The 27,960-nt window shown below is 40.1% G+C and overlaps 1 protein-coding gene across 1 annotated transcript; it reads right to left on the minus strand.

Moving 5' to 3' along the window:
* Positions 1 to 89: 89 nt before the first annotated feature.
* Positions 90 to 6,071, minus strand: GDF3 (growth differentiation factor 3). Its single transcript, XM_030834439.2, has 2 exons — positions 5,736 to 6,071; positions 90 to 916 (listed from the first exon to the last, which is right to left on the minus strand). The coding sequence occupies exons 1-2, from the start codon at positions 6,001 to 6,003 to the stop codon at positions 90 to 92; spliced, it is 1,095 nt and encodes a 364-aa protein (XP_030690299.1). The 5' UTR covers positions 6,004 to 6,071.
* Between the last annotated feature and the right edge of the window lie 21,889 nt (positions 6,072 to 27,960).

A 27,960-nucleotide genomic window follows, 5' to 3' on the forward strand; every position in this document is an offset into this window, starting at 1 on the left:
CTGACAATTCAGATCCAAAGGTCATAAGCCAGATAGTTTTATTAGAACATTTACCCCAAGAACACCCCTTCTGTTCTATTGCTGAGAGGCTAGCCACACCCGCACTCATCAACTACCATGTTTTCGTAATGCCGTAGAATGACGTTGTCATCGTTGTCCTGATAGAGCATGGAGATGGGGGACAGCTTGGTGGGAATGCAGACAGCCTGGGGAACTGCTGGGTCAATGGCGTGCATCAGCGCTTGCATGAAAGCATAATTGGAGCTGTTGAGGGAGGTGGTCAGTGAGAAAGGACAATCTCCGTGGCAGTAATTTGCCATGAAACCCTTGGGGGCAATGATCCACTTGTGCCAGCCCAGGTCCCGGAAGTTGATGAACAGCTGGTGACGATGGCAGAGGTTCTTGCAAGAAGCCTTAGAGGCAGGGATGGCTGCTCTCCTTTTGCGGGTAGGAGGGTGGCACTGCTCAGGGTTGAGGGTGACCACCAACAGGGAAGCGTGAAGAGAACGTCTCAGTCTGGCGCAGGTGTCCTCAAGCTGAAAATTCACCCCAGAGGCTCTGCCTCCTTTGACCAGTATCTCCAGGAACAAACCTAAGTTCTTCCGGGGGTAATTATTCCTCTTAGCCACATCCAACAGATTGAAGTGAAGGACACCTTGAGGCCATGGTACTGACTGCAGTGTAAACATTTTACCTGTCTTTGGGGTGGCCTGGCCCCGCCCGTGTGGCCCCTGAACCAGGGACAGAGCCAATTCCAGTTCTGGCCCCAGGTTATAGTAAGTGTTGGGCCCCAAGTCCAGGCCCAGCTGGGCCATTGTTAACTGTTCCTCATCTTTAATCGCAGACAGGTTAAAGGAGAGGAGCTTCTGTAGGTGGGAGGAGGCTTGGGAAAGGCTCTCGGAGTAAAGAAAGAAACCTAGATGGGGACAGAGAGATGTGAGTCACCTCCACCTGTGTGATGTAAATGTCAAATGTTATATGTATATCCACATATACAAAACAAGGGCAGGAAATTCTCAGCTATACTTAAACTCAGCCATTTGGGAGGATTTGTTTCTCTCACTCCTCATTTATGGCCAGAGGTTCTTATCTTCATATTGCAGGTCCCCAAGGGACCCTGAATAGAATTTAGAAGGTCTATAATCTTGGATGGGAAAAAGAATCACATCTTTATCTTCACTAAACTCTAAGTGACATTTAGCATTCTTTAAATTATGAATATAGGCGACAAATCCCAATAATATTGTAAGCATCTATGACACTGTTACCAATAAAAATCATAGGTATGTTCATATATTAAGTTGTTGCAAATAGCTTAAAATAACATTTATGCTCGAACTACTTTGAATTGATGGTATAGTCCCTTCTTTAGATCTTGTTATTTGTTGCATGAATAAAATATCATATGCATTACTATACACACATTCATTTTTTAAATATTTCTATAAATGTATTTCAGTATTTAATTGGTTTCTTTTAAAATTCTAATTTTTTTTTTTTTTTTTTTTTTTTTTTTGCGGTACGCGGGCCTCTCACTGTTGTGGCCTCTCCCGTCGCGGAGCACAGGCTCCGGACGCGCAGGCTCAGCGGCCATGGCTCACGGGCCCAGCCTCTCCGCGGCATGTGGGATCTTCCCGGACGGGGGCACGAACTCGTGTCCCCTGCATCGGCAGGCGGACTCTCAACCACTGTGCCACCAGGGAAGCCCTCTAGTCTTATACTTTTGAATACTCCTCCCACTTCACTGGAAATTGAGATGCAATGTGATTCTTCAATTTCTCCACATGGACCCCCTTCTCTGTAGCTTTTGAAATTGTGCTGAACTCCGCCTGTTTGCAAAGCTAACTTCTCTGCTTAGATTTTCATACATCACCTACTCCTCTAGGAAAAGGCCCAATAGAGGATACATTTACCCTTTTTTTGTTTGTTTGTTTTGCCTCTTCAATTTCTCTCCACAAATAACTTCTTTGACCTGATGCCACCATCTTGTTTGGTAGGGTGGCTCTACCCTAAGAGATTTTCTAAGCTCATTCAGCTTGTGGAGAAATGACAATGGAAACCCAGGTATCCTAACCATTCCACCACAATGCCTCTTCAAGCTCATTTAAAAAACAACAAAATTAAAAAGCATTTAAAATTACCCAGGTTCCTGTTCAAGTCTACTATATCATCTCTCCGTTTCTTTTTATTGACCATCTTCTTAAAAAGATTAGTCTATGTTTGCTGTCTCTACTGCTTACCATATATTCTTGTTATTGTCCAACTCTCTTACCCTTACTGGTCCACTGAAATAAACATCTTTAAGTGTTGACTAACTAGCAAACGCAGGGATGTTTTCACAGGGCTTATCCTTCTCAACCTCTGTGAACAGTTGATCTCTCCTGTTCACAGCTTTAATTCTAACGTATTAGTCTCACTTTTTACTCATATCACTAAATCACATTCCTTAGGCGTGAAAAAAACCCCAAAAGACAGAGAGGAAAAGATGAACAGATTTGAAAACATGAAAATTAAAAGCTTCTATATTCAAAAGACGTCATGTACAAAATTAAAAGCTGAAAGAACAACCAAGAATACTTGTAATATGTATATAAAGAGTTTTACAAATGATTAAGAGCCTCACAAATCATTACGGAAAAGAATCCTCAACAGGAAAAGGGTCATAAGGTGTAAATAATGTATACATTATTTAATGTATAAATTTAATGTTTAAATTTGAAATTTTAATGTATAAATTTTCAAATAATAATACAATTATTTGAAAAATAAAAATGAATGATTCACATTTTAAGATAATAAACATGATAAATATAGTCAATACTGCTGTATGTCGTGTATAAAAAAGTAAATTCTAAGTTTCTAGCACAAGGAAAAAAGTTTTTTTCTGTTTCTGTAACTTTGTATCTATCTGAGACAGTGGATGTTCGCTATACTTATTGGATTTGTTGTTGTTGTTGTTTTGGCTGCACAGCGCGGCTTCTGGGATTTTAGTTCCCCAATCAGGGGTCGAACTTAAGCCATGGCAGTGAAAGCGCCAAGTCCTAACCACTGGGCCACCAGGGACTTCCCTCACTATACTTATTGAGATAATTGTTTTGTGGTATACGTAAATCAAATCATTGTGCTGTACACCTTAGTCTTATACAGTGCTGTATGTCAATTATATCTCAATAAAGCTGGAAGAAAATAAAAGACTATATTCTAAGTCTTAAACAAATAAGCAAATAAATGATTCATTATCCATTTGAAAGGGCATCGTTCCACCTTATTAAAGAAACATATTAAAACAACGAGGTCATGTTTTGCTACCAGATTCACAAAAATTAAAAGCTAAAAGAGTGTTGTTACCTAATGGCCACCCAGTGCAGCACGGATAAGTACACTGTCATATACTAACAGAATGAAATCCTAGACAGCAATGAAAATGAACTACAAATACACACAACATGGATAAATCTCACAAGTGTAATGTTGAATGAAAGAAGCCAGACACGAAAATGGATACATTCCACAGTTCCACTTACATGAAGTTCAAAAACAGGCAAAACTAATACGTAATGTTCGATGTCAGGATAGCAGTTACCCTTGTACAGAAGTAGTGATTAACAGAAGGGGGCATGAAGGATCCTCTGGGGTGCTGGTCACGTACTGTGTCTTGATCTGGGTGCTAGTTATTCTGCAAAACTTCACTGAGCTGTTCTGTACAATTTATGCACTTTTCTGAATGTACATTTTACTTCAATAAGTTTCCATTTTAAAGAGACTACCGTCAAAGTAAGTGAGAATTCTCATACACTCAACGTGGAGTATAAATTTTAAAGGATATTTGCTGTACATCAAAAGTATAAATGTAAAAAAAAAAACAGAACAGTATAAATGTGCCTACCCTTTGATACAACAATCCCCTTCTAAGAATTTATCCAGGGAAATAATAGAAAAAGTGCGCGCACGCACACACACGTAAATGGATATAAAGCTGCACTATTATAATATGTTTATGTTCATCAACAGGACATCAGTTACATAAATTGTAGCATGTCTATACAATGGAATATCATATAACCATTAAAACAGGGATAAGTTGACTATATGTTCTGACTTGAACAAAATGTTCATAATACTGGAGGAATGTATAGTATGATCCCATTTATAAAAAAATTACAAGTTTATATTATATATATGCAAAGAAGAAAAGTCTGGAAGAATATACATCAACTATTAATGGTGGTTTTCTCTAGGGGGAGCATTAGGGAAGAGTGATAATGAGATCGTGTCCTTTTCCTGTACCATTAGATAGAATTTTGATCATCACAAAAATTAAAAGTTTTTTTTCCATGGTGAAGGGAAGGAAGTAGCCTCAGCTATTTCCTACTCTCTCCTTGGAAAACCCTTCACCCCAGCTCCCCTCACCTCTTAACCTTCCTCCAGGAATTGTCCCTGAAGCCCCACCCCCAAGGCATCTAATGTGACACTTAGCACAATGTATGGAAGTCATCTGTTTGTTGATGTGTCTTCTATAAACTCTTAAAAAGCTGACTTTATCATTCATCTCTGTACTCTCATGGTCTTACACAGTTGCCGGCACTTAGTAGGCATCCAATAAATGCTTCTTGGACTCAAATCTTATTTCCAGTTGCTGTAAAACTAACCAGCCAGGGCTCTCAATTCCTCCCACCTCAACCACCTGGGAGGCTATATAGAAATGCAGATTACAACACCCATCTCTGACTTTGAATAAGAATCGGGTGGGGGGCACTTCCCTGGTGGCACAGTGGTTGAAAATCCGCCTGCCAATGCAGGGGACACGGGTTCAAGCCCTGGTCCAGAAAGACCCCACATGACACGGAGCAACTAAGCCCGTGCACCACAACTACTGAGCCTGTGCCCTAGAGCCCACGAGCCGCAACTACTGAGCCCACGTGCCACAACTTCTGAAGCCCATGCGCCTAGAGCCCCTGCTCTGCAACAAGAGAAGCCACCGCAATGAGAAGCCTGTGCGCTACAATGAAGAGTAGCCCCCGCTCGCCACAACTAGAGAAAGCCCGCGCGCAGCAACGAAGACCCAATGCAGCCAAAAGTAAATAAATAAATAAATAAATTTTTAAAAGACATTAAAAAGAAAAGAATCGGGTCGGGGCGTGAGGGGCAGGAACTAGGCTGGAGAATCAACTTGTAACAGTTGATCTGCATAATTTTTGGTGGGTGGTCAGTTTGGCAAATTACTGATTTAACTGAAGGGTATGACGATGGCATGTATTATCGCCTTGTATTTACAAATCAAGAATAGCCTTTTCTACCCATCAAAAGTAATGGGAAGGTACGGAGCAGGAAGCAAAAGTCCCGGGCAAACTGAGCCCAGAGGACCAGGATGAGTAAATTTGGGGCTCAGGAGTGGGAGACTGAGCCCTAATTCCACCCTCACACCTCCACCTAAATTGTAGCTCAAAGCTGTTGATTCAGAAAAAACCATCTCGAATCCTGGCTTTGTTCACATACTAGCTGTATGATCTCGAATAGGTTACAGGTTATCTACTGTCTGAGCCTCAATTTCCTTATTGTTAAAAACTTGATAAGAATACCTGCCTTCCTCTCGGGACAGTGGTTGGGATTAAATAAGATAAAATGTGTAAATTACCAGTACGTGGCCGTCCATGAACCCCTCGGTAATTGTTACTTCCCCTTTATTCCTTTCTTCACACCAGATTCATCTCTAGGAAAGACTCCAATGTCCTCACCTTGATCTGGGAGAAGTCGGAGTATGTTCCCACTGACACCCAGCTCCTTCACGTAGCACAAGTCTTGAGAGACGCCAGTGGTTGCTGCTGCCTCTTGATCCTGGAAAATTCTCTTCAAGATGGAGGGCACAGGTTGGAACTTCTTGGGTGAAGGCTCTTTGTCTAAGCCCAGAGACTGGAGAAAGACACGTTCTTGGAATTGGAATGTCTGGCCCAAGGCCAGGATTAACAGGAGGCCTAGAGCCAAGCCTGGCAGCGAAGGAAGCATGGCCCCTGAGCTGAGGTGAAGCTGGCTAGTGGGGCTGCAGAGCTCTAGCGCCTGACTGCCCAGCAATTCAGGTGCTGCTAATTTATCTGAGGTAAGATAATCAGGTGTGAATTGCTCTCTTCCCAGCTCCTCAAAGGCAATTGGATACAAAAGCACAGATTTTTTTTTTCTCTTCCCCAGTTCTGCTCTCCCAGAAAACAATTCACAAAAGAAAGATTACCCACGCGGGGACCTAACTCTACAACAACCTGAGATTTGTCAGCAGTAGACTGAGTGGAAAGCAGACACACATTTATTTTTTTAACAAACACTTATTAAGCATTTATTATGTGCAACGCGCTGAGATGGGTGCTAGGAACATACTATTAGTAATTGAAAGTCTTGTCATTCATAGTCTGATTAGACAAATACACAGGTAGATTTCTACTAAACTATATCCACAGCCAGGTGGAAAACCAAACCGGGGAGGGAAAACCCCTCCTGGGGAGGTTGATCTACACTCCCCATCTGTTTTCAGCTCTAGGACTGAATTTTGTTCCACTAACTTTGACCTTCCTGATTCAAAGTCAGAAATCAGACTGACTGGGTAATTTCTGTTCCCGTACTTATTAGCTCTGTGACATTGGACGTGTCACTTAGCCTTCCTAAATTTTGTTTCCTCAACTGAAAAGAAAAACCTGCCTTCTAATTTGCCATAGAAATCTGATAAGATGATGTGTTAAAAGTGCTCGGCACAGAGCCTGCCGGAAGGTAAGCACGCACAAAGTGTTCACAGTGGAGAAAACTTCAAAGCTTAGCAGACATTTTTCAGTAAGACATTCAGGGCTGAAGGAACTACACATGTAAAGGCAAGTAGGTTATTGAGCAGTCTAAACAAGGCAGCATACATCAATTTCTGTTTTGGTTCTATGTTTTGTTTTGGCCAAACCATTACGAGATTTTTCAAATGCTATAGAAGAATTAGCTTGTTGGTCACCCAAATAATTTTCAAGCTTTTTGAGAACAGACAGTTTATCATTTTACATTATTTTATACCACCTATTTTTTTATCTTGATAAATTTTATTACTGCAGTATTGGATGGAAAGTAGATGGAAAGAGTATATATAGATATATATTTGATTGCCTTTCATTTTTATAAACAGTAAGCAACTGTTTTATGAAAATTTATCATTTGAACCTTTTAAATTGAGAGTGGTGGGAAGGGGGACGGTTTCTAGTGTCATGAATGATTTGGGGTCACAAATCATTGCCCTGAAATTATAACCATTCATAAACTCAAACCCTTTACATCAGGCTCTCTGAATCTTGTTCAGTTTCTCTCCCACCTATTTTTTTTTTTTTTTTGGCTGCATTGGGTCTTTGTTGCTGTGAGCGGGCTTTTCTCTAGTTGCAGTGAGCGAGGGCTACTCTTTTTTTTTGGGGGGGGGCTACTCAGTTGCAGTACGCAGGCTTATTGCGGTGGCTTCTCTTGCTGCGGACTGTGGGCTCTAGGCACATGGACTTCAGTAGTTGTGGCACGTGGGCTCTGGAGCGCAGGCTCAGTAGTTGTGGCTCACGGGCTTAGTTGCTCTGCAGCACGTGGGATCTTCCTGGACCAGGGCTCGAACCCGTGTCCCCTGCATTGGCAGGCGGATTTTTAAGCACTGCGCCACCAGGGAAACCCAAAAGATTATTGTTAATTAAAGAAAAACAGGGACTTCCCTGGCAGTCCAGTGGTTAAGACTCCAGGCTTCCACTGCAGGGGGGTGTGGGTTCGATCTGTGGTTGGGGAACTAAGATCCCGCATGCCATGTGGCACGGCCAAAAAAAAAAAAAGAAAGAAAGAAAGAAAAAAAACCCCACAGACATCTCAAGTTAATGAAGTTAGCACTCTCCTCTGTATGGGAAGATGCAAGAGTCTGAGTTCATTTAAATCATTCCTTGAATACAAGCATGGCCATTTATTAAATAGAAGATGAATGGCCTGAGATATCATGAAGGGTCTCACTTTCTTTCCCTATAAAATTACAGCATTAAATTTGACCTTCTTTAAGGGTTCTACAAACAAAACACTATAATTCTAGGGGAGTGGGGAGGGTCAATATAGGGGTGGGAGAGTGGGAGGTATAAACTACTGGGTATAAGACTGGCTCAAGGATGTATTGTACAACACGGGGAATATAGCCAATATTTTGTAATAACTGTAAATGGAAAGTAACCTTTCAAAATTGTATAATATAAAAATATTTTTAATTAAAAAATAAAACACACACAAAACAAACAAAAAAAAACCATTGTAATTCTGGACTTTCAGCCCTAATTAGAAAATCAAAAGCAAGACAGTATGGCTAAATATTATAGAACCAGTTCTGAAGTCATGGACTTGGATTAAAATCTCAGCTCTATCACTTACTGGCAGGGAGGTCCTAGAAAAATTGTTTCTCTGGCCTTTGGTTTTCTAATCAATAAAATGAGAAATATATCAGTTCAACAGAATTGCTGTGATCATAAGCATAAAAAATATTCAACTTCAATCGTAAAAAGAAGCAAATTAAGCAATTTGGATGGACCTAGAGATTATCATACTAAGTGAAGTAAACCACACAAAGACAAATATCATACGATATCACTTACATGTGGAATCTAAAATATGGTACAAATGAACTTATTTACAAAACGGAAACATGGGATTCCCTCTCAGTCCAGTGGTTAGGACTCTACCCGTCCAACGCAGGGGCACGGGTTCAATACTGGGCTGGGCAACACCAGCCATGCAGTGTGGCCAAAAACAAAAAAAAAACAAAAAACAAAAAAACAAAAACAGACTCAGACACAGAAAATAGAAAAGAAACTTATGGTTACCAAAGAGGGGAAGGGGAGTTTGGGATTAGCAGATACAAACTACTATATATAAAACAGATAAACAACAAAGTCCTACTGTATAGCACAGGGAACTATAGTCAATATCTTGTAATAACCTATAATGGAAAAGAATATTAAAAAGAATATACAAATGTATATATATATATATATATATATATACAACTGAATCATTTGCTGTACACCAGAAACTAATGCAACTATACTTCAATCTAAAAAAAAAAAAAAAAGAGACTTTATAAACAAAAGAAGCAAACTAAAATTGGGATTGACGTATATACACTAATATGTATAAAATAGACAACTAATAAGGACCTGCTGTATAAAAAAATTAATTAAATAAAATTCAAAAAAAGAAGCAAATTAAAGCAATACATTGTCTGTCTATCCAATTAGAAAAGTGAAAAAACATGAGGAAGCAAGGAAACAAGTATTACACTCAGCTCTGATACATTAATATATATTATATATATATAATATATATTAATGTATATATATACATTAATATAACATACCTAGAATAAAAGTTTGCAAATATATTAAAAGTTTTAAAACTATTGTGTCCTTCTCATATGAGGTACGTAGAGTAGTCAAATTCATAGTGACAAAAGCAGAATGGTGGTTACAGGGATTGGGGGAGGAGAGAATGGGGAATGGAGAGTTACGGTTTAATGATATAGAGTTTTTGTTTTGCAAGATGAAAACAGTTCTGGAAATGGCTGGTGGTTATGGTAGCACCATGTGGATGTACCTACTGCCACTGGACCATACACTTAAGAATGATTAAACAATAAATTTTATATTATGTGCATTTTACCAAAATTTTTAAAAATAAATTTTAAAAAATGCTCATGTACTTTGCTCAGAAATTCCACTTTTAGAATATTCTTCTTTTTTTTTTTTGGCTGTGCCATGCAGCATCTTAGTTCCTCGATCAGGGATCAAACCTGGGCCCACAGCACTGAACACACCGCATCCTAACCGCTGGACCGCCAGGGAACTGCCCTAGAATATTATTCTTAACCACTAGAATATAAACTACAAAAGGGCAGGGACAGAGGATGGGTACTTGATAAATATTTGTTGAGTGAATTAAGTAATGAGAGTGGACAAAAAATTACAAATGTATTCATTTTAGTGTTATTTACTATAGAGAAAACTTACAAACAACCTAACTGTACAACAGTAAACGCGCTGCGGAACATTCATAAGTTTTATTATTACTCAGCCATACATAATGTTGTAAAAGTATACATAATAGCGTGAAAACTAATCCACGAAAAACTCATCCTTAGGAATTCCCTGACGGTCCAGTGGTTAGGACTCCACACTCTTACTACTGAGGGCCCGAGTTCAATCCCTGGTTGGGGAACTAAGATCCCACAAGCCATGTGGCGTGGCCAAAAAAGACATAAAAAAAGAAAAACTTATCCTCAGTAATGTAAGCAAAAAAAAAAAAAAAAAAAAAAAGAAAGAAATATATAGAAAATAATCCAATTTTATAAAAGTGTGTACAGAAAAATATTTGGAAAGATGGATATCAATACATTAACAATTGCTATTTCTTAGTAATTTTTTTTGGTAAATTTCTGTATTTTTCAAATTTTTGTAACAAATGTTTTTTGAATTTTATTATCAGCAAAAAGTTACTTAAACAACATAGTCTTGACCACCAAAGCACAAAGTGAATTGGATGCTGCTGGCAGTCACTGAACAAATATCTACTGAGTGTCTAAAAAAACTGTTGTAAGTATTAGGGACATAGAAGTGGCAAAACAAAGTCCCATAGGTAAAGAACTGGGGAAACAGTTTAAGAACTAAGGAGAACTTCAAAGAAATAATGAAGTTTCTCCAACCGTGATGCTCTACCTCACTCACACCCTCCTACTGATATTTGTACATATATGAGCTCCTTTTCTTGTAATAAAAAAACCTGGGGTTTTTTGTTTTGTCTTGTTTTTTGTCTTTTAACCTTTTCTAACTCAGCTGAATTGTGGACACATCCTCCATCCTCTCTAAACATGATAGCAAGCCATAGCGTTAGTGTGGACATAGAAAAGTTGAGAAGACTCTTCAAGAATTAAGGAAACTTCATTGAGATTTCTCATACTAATTATAACCCACACCCTGGTGACCACGCACAACTCTCTTAGTAGTCTTTAGAGAAGAGAGGAATGGCGCAGCAATGAGGGATTTTACCCAAATAAATAGAGTATAAATTTGCTGAGGGCACCTGCAAAGCCAGCACACTAAAAATAAATTTTCAGAAAGAAAAGTTTTTGGTTTTTTTTTTATTTGCGGTACGCGGGCCTCTCACTGTTGTGGCCTCTCCCGCTGCGGAGCACAGGCTCCGGACGCGCAGGCTCAGCGGCCATGGCTCACGGGCCCAGCCACTCCGCAGCATGTGGGATCTTCCCGGACCAGGGCTCGAACCTGCATCCCCTGGCAGACTCTTAACCACTGTGCCACCAGGGAAGCCGTGGAAAGAAAATTTTTTAAATTGAGGTAGACATCAAGAAAAAAATTAGAGATTTTTCACTTCCTTAGATGTATTTTACTATTAAGTATATTATTTATTTATTTATTTATAATTATTTTTGGTGGGTGGGCAATTAGCAAGAACTATATAGTCTGAGTAGGAGTAGTTAGGGGACATCAGGAGAAAAATTCGAAAGGTCCACAGAGTTAATATTTGTAGCATGCTTTGTGTGTTTGTTTGCTTTGGCCGCGCAGACTGTGGGGTCCTAGTTCCCAGACCAGGGACGGAAACTGTGACTCCTGCAGTGGAAGCTCAGAGTCCCAACCACTGGACTGCTAGGGGAGTCCCTGTAGCATATCTTACATCCTATTAACACCTCATTCTTGGCATTTAACAGCTTGAGAATTTTCTCTCATTACCAAAAGAAAACAAAAATGAATAAAATCCCTGAGAATCACCCTAATGAGTATGCAATAATATCACTTTGTATTAATATACCATTTTTCACTCATTTAGGAATGTTTCTTTTAATCTTTAGACACTAATTATGCCTTTAACTGCATTTCATGACATGACAAATTAAATTCTATCTGCATTTCATATTATGTTCTTACTAAGTTATGTCTAATTATCAATTCAATGTACATAAAAACTGTTAAGGGCCTTAATTCTTTGGGATAAACTGTTTTAGATAATTTATCAATTTATACTCCCAGAACTAGTGAACGAGAGTTTAGTTTTCTTTTTTTTCTTTCTTTTTTTTTTTTGCAGTACGTGGGCCTCTCACTGTCACGGCCTCTTCCATTGCGGAGCACAGGCTCAGCGGCCATGGCTCACGGGCCCAGCCGCTCCGCGGCATGTGGGATCTTCCCAGACCGGGGCACGAACCTGTGTCCCCTGGATCGGCAGGCGGACTCCCAACCACTGTGCCACCAGGGAAGCCCGAGAGTTTAGTTTTAATAACTCTGGCTGGGCTTGGATATTCTCTTTCCTTCTTTAACTTATGAGATGTAACTGATATATCCTTTATAACTTCATTTGGACTTTTTTTTTTCTTTATTCTTTTTTTTTTTTTTGGCTGTGCTGCATGGCATGTGGCATCTTAGTTCACTGACCAGGGATCGAACACTTGCCCCCTGCAGTGGAAGCGTGGAGCCCTTACCACCGGACCACCAGGGAATTCCCTGGACTTCTTTAATTACTAAGGTTGATATTTTTTTAAGCCATTTGTATCTTTTCTTAGAAATGTACGTTTCTGTTGTTCACATTATTTTGGACTATAGCAAATACATTTTTTCTTTAAAAAAGAAAAAGGAAGGCCTTCCCTGGCAGTCCAGTGGTTAAGACTCTGCACTCCCAATGCAGGGGGCATTGGTTCGATCCCTGGTCAGGGAACTGACATCTTGCATGCCACCTGGCGTGGTCAAATAATTAATAAATAAATAAAAGAAAAAGAAACATTTTCAGTAATGGTCAGAATCAGGTAATCAGAAACTCCTAGTGCAGGGTTTCGCACCTCCTGTGTGACGATCACAAATTGAGGTCTAGATGTTCTGCTGCGATCTCTAGGCAGTGTCACCTCAAATGCACACTACTCAATATTAAAGCCTCCTGATCCAACATCTACTCCAGGTGTGGGCTGTAAACCTACGCCTATCTGCAGATTGTTACTTGAGGACACCAGTGCAGAAAACAAGAGTAAATATTAAGGAATGTTTAGAGCAATTTGACAAAGTAATGTTATGCCAGATGAATCCATTATTTTTCAGTGGGGCTTGATTTTGTATGTTTTTAAATTTTAATTTCTAGTAATCTTTCAATTTTATCTTGTAAGTATTTTTGTCCATGATTGGAGATTAAAACAACGAGCTAAACCCTCACCATAGACAGGTTGAGAAGCACTATTCTAAATTGTTTTCTTTTGACTCAGGGTATTAGTTTCTTATTGCTGCTATAAAAAATTACCACAAAGGCTTCCCTGGTGGCACAGTGGTTGAGAGTCCCCCTACCAATGCAGGGGACACGGGTGCATGCCCCGGTCTGGGAAGATCCCACATGCCGCGGAGCGGCTGGGCCCGTGAGTCATGGCCGCTGAGCCTGTGCGTCCGGAGCCTGTGCTCCGCAACGGGAGAGTCCACAACAGTGAGAGGCCCGCGTACCGCAAAACGAGAAAAAAAAAATTACCACAGATTTAGCGTCTTAAAGCAACACAAATTATTATCTTACAGTTCTGGAGGTTAGAAGTCTGAAACAGGTTTTAACGGGTTAAAATCAAGGTATAGCTTAGAGCTGTGTTCTTTCTGGAGGCTCTAGGGGAGAATCTGTTTCCTTGCCTTTTCTAGCGTCTAGTGTCTGTCTACGTTCCTTGGCTAGTGACCTCTTTTTCCATTTTCAAAGCCAGCAGAGTAACATCCTCATAGCTCTGACTCTGATCTCCTTTATCACTTGTAATTACTTTTGTGATTACATCACCTCAATAGAGGATAATCTTCCCATCTCAAGATCCTTAACTTAATTGAATTGATAAGGTCCCTTTGGCATACAAGGTAACATATTCACAGGTTTGGGGGTTTAGGATATGGACATCTATGGGGGGGGTAGCTATTCAGCCTACTAGTTTTAGCCTCCAAAGCCACATTCTTAAATCCACCTTCAGAGAGTAATAGGGGTTCTTGGTTACACCAGACAGACTTGCTTTCCACAAATACACACGTCAGACCATATGGTCCAAGTGGTAAGTAATTAAGTGCTTTGGTTCTGGATGTAAACAAACAAATAAAATCTCTGTTGATTTTCATGAATTTTACTGTCTTAGGTGCTACCCATCAAATCGTCTAAAATCACTTTATCTATTTGCCCGTCTGGGAAAAGTTGACAAGTAATACCACAGAAAGATATCATGTTACTACAACATAACCCAAAGTCAAACAGTTGTGAAACTCTATCAGAATTTACCAAATTTTATCACCAGTTTCAAGGGGTTTTGTGTGTGTATGTGTGTCAATTATTAAAGACAACTTTTTGTGTTTTATCAGCTACCACCATTTGTTATCAGCAGCAAGACCTCTCTGCAGCACAGTCGGTATCCACACCACTCAAGTTCTTTCCGACAGAGCTACAGTCAGCTCTGTCCTTAGCATTGTTCTCTCCATTCATTGCGATTCCTTTAGTTTGAAGTTTTTTCTTTTTCCAGGACCAGCAGCCCTAAATAAGGTAGTAATTATCAGCTGACGTTTAGATTTTGGGTTTTTTTTTTTAAGCAATTTTCACAATTATGAACAATGCTGGAGTAAACCACCTTTTACACATCATTTCATATGTTTGACTTTAGTGTAAATGCCTAGAAGTGGGATTTTCATGGGAATACTTGAAGTTGTTTTATAAATCCTGTATAAGGCTAATATTTTGACATATAATCTAAAAGGTTCTTCGAGGGAATTCCTTGGCAGCCCACTGGTTAGGACTCTGTGCTTTCACTGCTGAGGGCTAAGGTTCAATCCCTGGTTGGGGAACTAAGATTCCACTAGCCGTATGCCACGGCCAAAAAAAAAAGAGCAAAGGGCAGAAGCAGGAAGGTCACTCTGACCTTTCCCCACCCTTCTTCCCTGAAATAGGTCATAAGACCCTCATGTTAGAAATGCCCTCTCTAGACCCAGAGGAGAGGGGCATCCTTATCTCTGATGACAAAGGAACACCCAGAAGAATCCTAACAGGCCTTGTTAAATTCCCCCAGTTTCCTACGTTGACCTCATACTCCTTAAATTATCTTATTTCTACAGGACTGCCCTCAAACTTAGCATAAAAATACTCAGGTCTAACTGTTTCTTTGGGTCTTCATTTCCTTTTGAAGACTCCCGTGTCACATGAAACTTTTTTTTTTTTTTTGGTCTCCTTGTGAGGCATGCAGGGATCCCCCATCCAGGCATCCAACCCGTGTTCCCTGCAGCAGAAGTGCAGAGCTCTAACTACTGGACCGCCAGGGAGTCCCCTCACATGAAACATTGATTTATAAATTTGTATGCTTTTCTCCTGTTAATCTGTCTTTGTCAGTTTAACTTTAAGACACAGCCAGAGACCATAAGAGTTTCAGGGAAAACTTTTCCTCCCCTATACTGTGCTTAAGACTCTTATCAGTTGTTTGTCTTTATTTTGTAATATGACACGTCAATATTCTCAAATAATACAGCACTCATTGCAGAGCTCTCTAACACTACACTAAGTACCATTTTTCCCCACCACACAAAATGATGTTTCACCAGTATCATTTTTGTTTTTCCTAATCCATTAGGGAGAAATGCATAATTGTTTTTACTTAATATACTGTACTTTTAACATAATTCACAATTTATCATATGCTTCATGGCTATTTAAACTTCTTTTAGAAATATTTTTGCCCATTTTTCACTTGGATTATTCATCTGTTAAAATTTAAATTGAGGGGCTTTCCTGGTGGCGCAGTGGTTGAGAGTCCGCCTGCCGATGCAGGGGACACGGGTTCGTGCCCCGGTCCGGGAAGATCCCACATGCCGCAGAGCGGCTGTGCCCGTGAGCCATGGCCGCTGAGCCTGTGCTCCGCAGCGGGAGGGGCCACAACAGTGAGAGGCCTGTGTATCGCAAAAAAAAAAATTTTAATTGAGGGGACTTCCCTGGTGGCGCAGTGGTTCCGAATCTGCCTGCCAATGCAGGGCACACAGGTTCGAGCCCTAGTCCGGTAGGATCCCACATGCCACAGAGCAACTAAGCCCGTGCACCACAACTACTGAGCCTGCGCTCTGGAGCCTGCGAGCCACAACTACTGAGCCCACGTGCCACAACTACTGAAGCCCACGTGCCTAGAGGCCATGCTCCAAATGCAGCCAAAAATAAATAAATAAATTTATATTAAAAAATAAAAGTTTATATTGTCCAAAATAGAATTTCTCATCTACATACCTTATCCTGCATCACTACCTGCAGGCTTGTCTACCTCAGCTAATGCCAACCCTGTTCTTCCAGTTCTTCAGGCTGAAGCCTTGGAATTATCCTTGACTCCTGTCTTTCCCTTCTACCTCATATTCAAGTCATCAGGAAATTCTGTTGGTTCTATCTATAAAATATATTCAGAATCTGTCCTTCACTGCTACCACCCTAATCTGAGACACTATTATTTCTCACCTGAATTATGCCATAACCTTTAAAATGATCTCTGCTTCCAGCCTTGGCCCATCCTTATCCCCACCCATCTGTTCTCAACACATCAGTCCAATTCCTTTTTTTTTTTTTAAGCTGTGTAGCATGCGGGAACTTCCCCCATCAGGGATCAAGCCCGCACACCCCCTGCAGTGAAAGTGCGGAGTCTTTCCACCGGACCACCAGGGAAGTCCCAACAATGCTTTAAGAAGATCAGTTAACTCATTCACTCATTTGCTCAAAACCCTTCCCTGGCGCTCTGTCTCACTCAGAGGAAAAGTCATTGTCAAGGAGATCATATCAGTTACATCAGCTACTAATTTTGCCACTCGTTCACTCTGCTCCAACCAGACTGGTTTTGCTGCTACTCCAATCCTTCACGTGCTTACTGTTCCCTCTGCTGGGGAAATTCTCGCTAGATATCCTCACCTCCTTCAAGTTTTTACACCTTCCTCACCCTCTCCTTAGAGCTTCTCCCTAACATTCTATCATTCTATTTTAATTTCTAACTTGTTCCTGTCTCCCACGACTTGCAGTCTCCTTTACCCTGTTCTATTTTGTCCATAGCATGTATCTCCCAACATGCTAATAATTTCATTCATCTGTTGAACAAATATTTGTGCAGGCATTGTCTTAAGCATTTGAAATATATAAGTGAACATATAAAAACCCCTGACCTTGGGACTTCCCTGCTGGCACAGTGGTTGGGAGTCTGCCTGCCGATGCAGGGGACACGGGTTCGAGCCCTGATCCGGGAGGATCACACATGCTGTGGAGCAACTAAGCCCATGCGCCACAACTACTGAGCCTGTGCTCTAGAGCTCACAAGCCACAACGACTGAGCCCCCACTTGCCACAACTTTTGAAGCCCACATGCCTAGAGCCTGTGCTCTGCAACAAAGACAAGCCATCGTTATGAGAGGCCCGTGCACCACAAGGAGGAGCGGCCCCCGCTCGCCGCAACTAGAGAAACCCGCGCGCAGCAACGAAGACCCAACGCAGTCAAAATAAATAAATACATAAATAAATAAATGTATAAATAAATAAATACATAAATAAATAATAATACTTAAAAAAAAACCATCCTGACCTCAAACTTACATTCTATTGGTGTAAGACAGTCAGTACGCAATAAATATAATAAGTAAATATTATTTGTTGAATAAAGAAACGGATATACCTTTGGGCACTTATCTGAGTACTTCTATAGAAAAATTGTTAGGAACGGAACTGTTGGGTCAAAGATTATGCACATTTTAAGGTTTTTTACAATATGGCCAAATTTTTAATCAATAGTCAACAGGAGAAGATTGGTCTAGTACACTTATGTATATAAACACATATGCATATGTTCATATGTAAATATTTGTCATATGACTACCAACTGTCTTTTCTGATCTGACCTATAACTTAATTTGAGAACATCTTTATTTTTTTTAAATAAATTTATTTATTTATTTTGGCTGCGTTGGGTCTTTGTTGTTGCGCGTGGGCTTTCTCTAGTTGCGGCGAGTGGGGGCTACTCTTCATTGCGGTGTGCGGGCTTCTCACTGCGGTGGTTTCTCTTGTTTGTGGAGAACAGCGGGCTCTAGGCGCGCGGGATTCAGTAGCCCATGTGGCTCATGGGCTCTAGAGCGCAGGCTCAATGGTTGTGGTGCACGGGCTTAGTTGCTCCGCGGCATGTGGGATCTTCCCAGACCAGGGCTCGAACCCATGTCCCCCGCATTGGCAGGCAGATTCTCAACTACTGCGCCACAAGGAAAGTCCCCATGTCTTTCTTTTTTTTTTTTTTTTTGAGGTACGCGGGCCTCTCACTGTGTGGCCTCTCCCGTTGCGGAGCACAGGCTCCGGACGCGCAGGCTCAGCGGCCATGGCTCACGGGCCCAGCCGCTCCGCGGCATGTGGGATCTTCCCGGACCGGGGCACGAACCCGTGTCCCCTGCATCGGCAGGCGGACTCTCAACCACTGCGCCACCAGGGAAGCCCCCCATGTCTTTCTTTTATACTTTATAAAATGATAGTGAGCATAAGTGGTGGTATTTTTTCATTAATGTTTTTACTGGGAAAAAATATTTGGAATTTTTTTGGGGGAGGGAAATGGGAGATGAAGTTTTTTTTGTTTTTTTTTTTGTTTTTTGTTTTTGTTTTTGTTTTTTTTTTTTTTTGAAGTTTTTTTTATTCAAAGAGTCTGACAGCCACTGACTTAGAATACTTGGTGTTATCAATGTTTCTCTTTCATAATTAAAATGGATTTGAAGAATTAAGACTTCTTAATCTTATCAAGGAAATTGACCTTTAATCTATAAATTATATACTCAGATTTCCATACTCAGAATAGCCTACCTCAAAGTATTAGGCATTCGTAAAAACTAATCTAGGGGGACTTCCCTGGCAGTCCAGTGGTTAAGACTCCGCTCTTCCACTGCAAGGGGGCACGGTTTCAATCTCTGGTCAGGGAACTAAGATCCCACATGCTGCCTGGCACGGCCAATAAATAAATTAATTAAATTAAATAAGAAAAAAAACTAATCTAGGAATAAATATAAGCACACAGCAATAGTCAATTATATATTTAGAAAGGGTAAATCTAATTATAAAAATTTTTTAAACAGAGTTGAATAACTTTGTAAATTAAAATTAGGTGAAAGAAAATAATATTACTTATAAAAACTTATACTTAATATTTTGTAAATTATGATTAAGAAACATGTTCTTGTTTGGCAGTTTAAAATTTAAGTAAATGTTCATGAACAACTTCTTTTCTGGATAATAGATTTATGAATCTTTTTGTTTTCTCCAAAGGCAACGAAAATAAAATATTAATGCTTAAATGTCTAAATCGTCTATCTTATCTAAAAGACTGCCCTTAATATCTGGGCTTCAGGAAAGAAAACAAGCACTAGTTCTCCATCCCTCCAAGGCTATAAATTTGCAGTTGAAAAGGATTGGCAGTGTCATTTTTATCACCTTGCATAACAGTGTTTCTTAAGCCTTGCATTCTTAGATAACAAATTCTTAAAAGTGTTCTTGCCTAGAGGGTCAGAAGACAATAGAAAAGATGTTGCTCATGACCTTTACTTTTAGGATTAACTTCTTTGACCTCTTTTGGGATTTAGGAACACCAAGTTTATCTTTGCTGTTTCAAAATTAGAGGGAGAATTTACAAGTTTTAGGGGAGAGGAAAAAAGAACAAAAATCAAAAAAACTTGAAAACTAATGTACTCATTATTTTGAATACGCTGACTTTTTATATATGAGTATGAAATATACATGCCCATGTGACTTAAGAATGAATGAATGATTAAGCAGATATTAGGATGCACCAACTTTGCTCCAGGGAATGCACTTGGTTGGTGCTTTTCAAGCTTTGTCTTGACTCATTAATGAAGCGTGAAGTAAATTGTGTGTCTCCAGGAGCATTTAAAAAAACAAAAAAAAAAAAACCCCAACTGTGTTGAAAATACCAGAATGCATTGTGCAATAGCTAATAATTGCTTCCTGAAACTTTTTAGCTATTAATATTTATCTGGACATGTTACTAGGTGTATTTCCTAATGTGGGTCCCAGGCAAGACAAAGTAAATGCTACCACACTAATGACACTCTTGAACAACAGAGGTTCCCCTTTCTTTCACGGAGTTTACATTCTGGTCAGGTGACTGATAAGAAAACCAACAATGACAATGTGATAGGGTAAGCCCAAATCCTGAGGCAGCAATGTGAAAGACATTTCACCTAGAACTAAGGGATCAGGGCTGCTCCCTGGAAAAATGACATTTCAGTGAAGACCACAGGAGTGACTAAAAGGTGGACTTTGAAGACAGACTCCCTGGCTCCTACCAGGGCTCCACCACAGTTGCCCATGTAGCTCTGTGCAAGTTACTTTTAAGCTCTGTGCCTTAATTTCCCTACCTGTAAAAGAAAAAAATGAAGGTACCTACCCCATAGGGTTGTTCGGATTAACTGGCATAATGAAGGTAAAATGCTCGGTCTGACACATCCTTAATATTTGCTGTTACCATCATAGGAGTTGGGGGAGGGTTGGGTCTAGAGGGAGAGGGGGGCACATGCTCCCTCTCGTGGGGCCTGTAGGCACACAGGAATTGGGATGAGGTTGAGAATAGAGCAAAGCATAAGCAAAACCCTGAGAGAATGATAAGGTGGAAAAGTAAAATATAGGCTAGAACATGAAAGGCCTTGTAAATTGTATGGAAATTTAGATTTTAATCTGTGGACAACTGGGGGGCTTTCAAGAGTTTTAAGTGGACTGACCTTATGTGGCCAGGATCTGTGTAATAGCACACAGTAGCTTTTGTACATATTTTTTCAAGGGTGTCCTCTCTGGACTGTTGAATTTTTTCTTTTTTCTTTTTTTTTTTTTTGGCCATACCACATGGCAGGCATGCGGGATCTTAGTTCCCCAACCAGGGATCAAACCTGCGCCCCCTGCATCGGAAGGCAGAGTCTTAACCATTGGACTGCCGGGGAAGTCCCAGTTGTCTATATTATATATAGTAGTGTGTGTATGTTCAACTCAAGCTCCTGAGTTATTCCTCCTAAACTAAATAAACTCTTACAATTTTTAATATTTAGTTTACTTTTTTTCACAATAAATGTGAAAGGACCAAACTCATTTATTATGAGACAGAGACTATTAAAATCTGACAAAAGCAAATATTTCAGTTTTAAAAAATTTTTGTACAATTTTTAAAAGTTACTTTCCATTTACAGTTATTACAAAATATTGGCTATATTCCTCATGTTGTATAATACACCCTTGAGCCTATCTTGTACCCAATAGTTTGTACCTCCCACTAGTTTATCTTTTAACAGAACAAAATACAAGGAAAAACTGACTTTCCTTTGGGTAAAAGAGAAACCTGAAAAATGTGGTGTTGTGGAAGCCAATGTCTTAAGAAAGGCTTTTTGAACAGGGTCAAATATTCCTGAGACAGACACACACACAATTATGAGGACTACAAGGCTAAGAGGCTAAGAGGGAAACGCACTCGAAATCTATTTGACTCCACACAACACTAACAATTCTAATACAAACATACTAGCACTATTAGAAAAATATATAAAATTCCTAACAAAGGTAAAAGCAGCTTGATGAAAGAGAACTTAGAGAGGGCTGAAGCTGCTGACTTTATATAGAGGATAAAATGCAAAAGTCAAACTACCAAGAGCTGGAACCTGGAGGGAATAGGCATTACATACTTTGCTACTGGATGCTTTTACTCAGTGGTGCAAAACATTATGTTAATAGCCCGGAGATGGAAACAACCTAAGTGTCCATCATCAGATGAATGGATAAAGAAGATGTGGCACATTTATACAATGGAATATTACTCAGCCATAAAAAGAAACGAAACTGAGCTATTTGTAATGAGGTGGATAGACCTAGAGTCTGTCATACAGAGTGAAGTAAGTCAGAAAGAGAAAAACAAATACTGTATGCTAAGACATATATATGGAATTTAAGAAAAAAAAATGTCATGAAGAACCTAGGGGTAAGACAGGAATAAAGACACAGACCTACTAGAGAATGGACTTGAGGATATGGGGAGGGGGAAGGGTAAGCTGTGACAAAGCCAGAGAGTGGCATGGACATATAGACACTACCAAATGTAAAATAGATAGCTAGTGGGAAGCAGCCGCATAGCACAGGGAGATCAGCTCAGTGCTTTGTGACTGCCTGGAGGGGTGGGATAGGTAGGGTGGGAGGGAAGGAGACACAAGAGGGAAGAGATATGGGAACATATGTATATATATAACTGATTCACTTTGTTATAAAGCAGAAACTAACACACCATTGTAAAGCAATTATACTCCAATAAAGATGTAAAAAAACAAAAAAAACATTATGTTAGGAAAAAACTGTATATGAAGCAACGATGATTTATATTTTAGTCTGACACCACTCCTTATCTGTTATTTACATATGAGCTTATCTTCCTTTATTTAATTTTTTTGTGGCTTTTATTCCAAACTTTTCTTTTTTTTTTTGATGGTACGGGGGCCTCTCACTGTTGTGGCCTCTCCCGTTGCGGAGCACAGGCTCCGGACACGCAGGCTCAGTGGCCATGGCTCACGGGCCCAGTCGCTCCGCGGCATGCGGGATCTTCCCGAACTGGGGCACAAACCCGTGTCCCCTGCATCGGCAGGCGGACTCTCAACCACTGCGCCACCAGGGAAGCCCTATTCCAACCTTTTAAATAGACTTTATTTATTTATTTATTTTATTTTATTTTGGCCACACCACGCGGCATGTGGGATGTTAGTTCTCCAACCAGGGATCGAACCTACGCCCCCTGCAGTGGAAGTGTGGAGTCTTAACCACTGGACTGCCAGCGAAGTCCTTAGACTTTATTTTTTAGAACTGCTTTAGAGTTACAGAAAAATTGAGAGGATAATACAGAATTTGCATATGCCCCACATCAAATTTCCCCTACTATTATCTTAACTTAGTCTGATACATTAATATTAATAGACCAATATCAGTACATTATTATTAAATAAAGTCACAGTTTATTTAGATTCCCTTAGTTTTTAACCTATGTCTTTTTTTTCTGTTGCAGGATCCCATGAAGGACATCATGTTACACAGAGTTGTCATGTTTCCTTTGGCTTCTCTTGGCCATGGCAACTTCTCAGACTTTTCTTCTTTTTAACGACCTTGACAATTTTGAGGAGTCCTGTGGAGGTATTTTGTTGGATACTGCATTATTGGCATTTGTCTTCGTTTTTCTCGTAATGAGACAAGGGTTACAGGTTATTGAAAGGAAGCCAACAGAAGTAAAGTGTCATTTTCATCATATCATATCAAAGGTACATACCACTGGGACTTCCCTGGTGGTCCAGTGGTTAAGAATCTGCCTTCCAGGACAGGGGATGCAGGTTCAATCCCTGGTCAGGGAACTAAGATCCCACATGCTGCTGAACAACTAAGCCCGTGCACCACAACTACTGAGCCTGTGCTCTAGAGCTCCCAAGCCACAACTACTGAAGCCTGCGTGCCACAACTACTGAAGCCCATGTGCCTAGAGCCTGTGCTCCACAGCAAGAGAAGCCACCACAATGAGAAGCCCGCGCACTGCAACAAAGAGTAGCCCCTGCTTGCCACAACTAGAGAAAGCCTGCGTGCAGCAACGAAGACCCAACTCAGCCAAAATAAATAAATAAATAAAATTTTAAAATATATAAAATTTTAAAAAGTGTACATACCATCAAGATTGATCACTGTTGATGCTCGCCTTGATCACCTGGCTGAGGTAGTGTTTGTTAAGTTTCTCACTAGAAAGTTACTCCCTTTTTCCTGCTTCCCATACTATGCACTTTGAAATGCTGTCACTATGTGCAGCCCAAACATAAGGAGTATGGACTTAAGTTTCCTCCTCCTTGATGGAGAAGAATCTACATAAATTATTTGGAAATCTTCTGCATGGGAGGTTTGTCTCTTCTCCTCCGTTTATGAATTTACTCAATCATTGATTTATATCTTTATAGACTCATGGATATTTATTTTATACTTTGATATTTATTCTACTTTTTTTAACCACTTTTTTTAATTTTTAAAATTATTTATTTGTGTATGTATTTATTTATTTATTTGGCCTTGCCACATGGCATGCAGGACCTTAGTTCCCCAGCCAGGGATTGAACCCGCACCCTCAGCAGTGAAAGCACAGAGTCCTAACCACTGAACCACCAAGGAATGGGAAATGATATTTATTTTGCAATCCAATACTACTTATTTATTGGTGCTCAGATTGTTGCACCTCTTTCAGTTGGGTCCTGTACTCCTTTTACATACCTCTAGTGATGTGTGTGTTACGGATTTTTTTTTTTAACACTTCCTTACTTTCTGGCCCTACAAAGTGCTCTGAATTTATCCTGTACATTCCCTGCCCCAGTCCTAGAATCAGGCATTTCCCAGAGGAGCTCTGCTTCATTTTACTGGAAAAGGGCACTATAAACAAAGATCCAGGTGCAAAGCATGATCATTTGTACTGGCGGAGGGGAGTAATGTTTTTTAGGCCCTCTCGTCTGTCAGAGCAAACAAAATATGTGTTTATACTAATATATGTATATAACCTCGCAGGACGTTTGGTCCTTTCCAAAACATCCATTGAGACATTTGGTCCATGATTTGTTAAATAATACAAATATTTAACTTTGTTAAAATTTTACTTACATTATTTTTATTATAATTCATGATGCATTTTGGATTTCACATTTATTCTTGTTCCTCCTTGTCATTAAATTTGGTATGATTTCTCTTAAGTGGAAGAGCAATTGCTCTCAAGTATATATTGACCTGTTTATTGGCTTTATATTCATTATACCTGTTAACAATTTTAGTTACACAAATTTGATTTTGTCAGTATTATTGTGAAGTTGGTAGCAGTATTGGAGTGTGACCACCAATAACCTGGGTGATAACTGTTCATTGCTTTGCTGTTCATCTTTTAACGTGTCAGTAAATCTCCAAATTGAAGTATGATGTATTACCATCAGCTCCCGAAATTTGCTATGCCAACCTTCCACCATGTTGTTTGTCCTGTGATCACTATTAAGTACTGATGTATAAACATCCCGCGTTTCTGGTGGAAATCTTGGAGCTTCTGGTCTTCTGCCTCTGCCCACCTTCCACAGACAAACACTCTCTCAACATAATCTATTAGGTCATTTAAATTTTCTTCCGCAGGTCACAATGTACTCAAAAGTTTAATTTATAGCTTCCAGAGGCACAGATTGAAGTCCCAACAACATGGTGTATACTTATGGGTGTTACTTTCCATTGTCATTTATCAATACTTGAGTGTCAGACCCAAAGAAGATATTTCTTTTGGCCACAGTGATTGTGAAAGTGAAACAAGCATCTTTTTACTTGTTCATTTGTTAGAAGTAATTGAATCTCGAATTCACATTTGCAATCTCGAAATCCATCATGCACAATGAAGGGTTAATGTCAAGATTTCTTTTTCATGCAGATGCAAGTACTTTCTCACTTATATCTGTGTCTTCTTACCTTTTCTTTTTGTTTTTTTTCACTCTCCTTCTTTTCATCTTTTCATTGTTAGTGCATGAATCAATGGCACAGGATAACCCGATACTACACTGGGCACAGTGAGTTACTGAGTGAACCGTTTTGGTGTCATCTCGAAGGTACCATCACTGAACAATGTGGTATTAGCACTGGAACATCAAATACCGTCACACATCGTGTAAGTAAGAGTACTCTCATCACTTTGACAGACTCTCCTTCTTCACAGCACCAGTTCATTTTACTCCTATCTCTGTTAAAGGAAGGGAAATGGTAACAAAAACAATTACAATGTAGCATTGGCTTTTCTTTTTTGTGAGTATACTATTTCTGCCATATTCAGCTGAGAATTTTCAAATAAAGATGTCATACCGCCAAGCAACAGAAGAAGGGTTACTTTTTTCTTTTGTAGCTCTCTGACTAATGGTTGCTGGTTTACTGGCAGGGAAAACCTTACTAATGTCTCATGGACGTGAGTTTGGCTGGGCTGGATCAGCAAACAAGTAGGTTCCAGACAAGAGCATGGTAGTCCATGACTAATGGCAGGTAAGTATAGGAACCACACCCACTAAAACCTTTACAAATAGTGGCAGACAGTTCTTGCACTCTACTGCCATCATACCTCCATAGGACATCCACTCAAGGGAAACACTGCCCATTAACCCTGAGCAATGAGATAATTGTGGGGGGGTTAATTAGATGCCCAGTATTCCTCTCATGGTAGCTATTACACCTTACTTCTTTGTGGTAGAAGAGCCACACCCATTCTTACTCCTCCCGAACTAATGAGATGCACGTAAAATGTCTACATCAATGCCTTTGCCGCTATGTTACATAGTGGCTGGACCAAACTGCTCCTTTCAAATTCTGCCCTTATTGAATAACCCAGACACATCCAACCAAATGCCCAGTGACATATTAATGCACCACACACTGAGAGATCCCATCCTCAACTTGCCATTCGCTGTGCGTTTCTCTATCCGTAAGACTCTTCCTTGGCACTCATAGCTAATAAAATATAAATTCCACTCTTCCGCAAGATTTGAAACCCCACTCTTCTACCTAACCCCATGTGCCAGCTGGGCTACCAAGGCAAAAAGGGTTATTAATGGCAATACAGTTACACAAAATTATTGGACTAATAAAACATGATAATATATATATATTTTTTTTAATCCTGTAAACCAAAAGTATAAATAAAACTTACGGGCTATTTGAACCCAGGTACATGTTTGAAGCATGGACGCTTTTGACAGGACCAAATGTCAAGGACCATTTGGCATGGACCACATGTCTCAATGGACGTTTTGCACAGGACCAAATATCTGCTAATCATATATATACATAAATGTTGAAATTAGGTTATTTTACGTCTTTCCAGTCTTTAGGGGTAGAAGATCAGAGGAAAAACAATGCATGGTCGCTGGATTTCCTTCCTAAAAATCAGACACCAAGGCAGAAAGTCATTTGAACAATTTGTACAGGGGCGTATGGCACTGCTCTGACCTCTGGCCAGGTTTTCGGAGTCCTCATTGGTTAATAGCCCCAATTATTATGCAATACCTCCTAGCTCTATTTTCACTTCCCTTTTCCAAACGATCTTCTATTTCAAATTCCTAATATTTTATTTCAATTTATTGACAGTAGGTGAATTCCCTGGCAGTCCGGTGGTTAGGAGGCAGCATTTTCACTGCCGTGGGCCTGGGTTCAATCCCTGGTCAGGGAAATAGGGAAATAAGATCCCATAAGCCTTGTGGCGTGGCCAAAAACAAAACAAACAAAAACAAAACTCTGTGCAATTTATTGACACTAGAATTCTACAACAGTTGCATTCCATGAGACCTAGTGCTTCTTTCTGGGGCCAGTAAATAAAATGGAATAAAAGCTAATTGAAATCAGAAAGGCATTCAAACTATACAGCTGGCTTATAAAATGGGGATAATATGGAGGAAAGAGAGAGAGCTGCAGGGAAAAAGACAACTGGCATCATGGAAACTGTGTTATTTAATCTACCCACCCTGTTCTCCTTCTGGTGGAGGGGATGGTTGGTGGGTACCAGCCCTGAGGCCCTCTGTCAGCATTTGCAAGGACCATAAGAGGCTGGTGGAAGAAGAAAAAGTAAATAAGAACTATTAGGGCTTCCCTGGTGGCGCAGTGGTTGAGAGTCCACCTGCCGATGCAGGGGACACGGGTTCGTGCCCCGGTCCGGGAAGATCCCACGTGCCGCAGAGCGGCTGGGCCCGTGAGCCATGTCCACTGAGCCTGCGCGTCCACAACGGGAGAGGCCACAACAGTGAGAGGCCCGCGTACCGCAAAAAAAAAAAAGAACTATCAGGATAAACTGCATGGTCTAGAAGCCCCCGCCCCTCTCTCAAATCAGAAACCTTCTTTAATAAGTGA

This window comes from Globicephala melas, chromosome 10, assembly GCF_963455315.2.
Source record: "Globicephala melas chromosome 10, mGloMel1.2, whole genome shotgun sequence".
NCBI lineage: Eukaryota > Metazoa > Chordata > Mammalia > Artiodactyla > Delphinidae > Globicephala > Globicephala melas.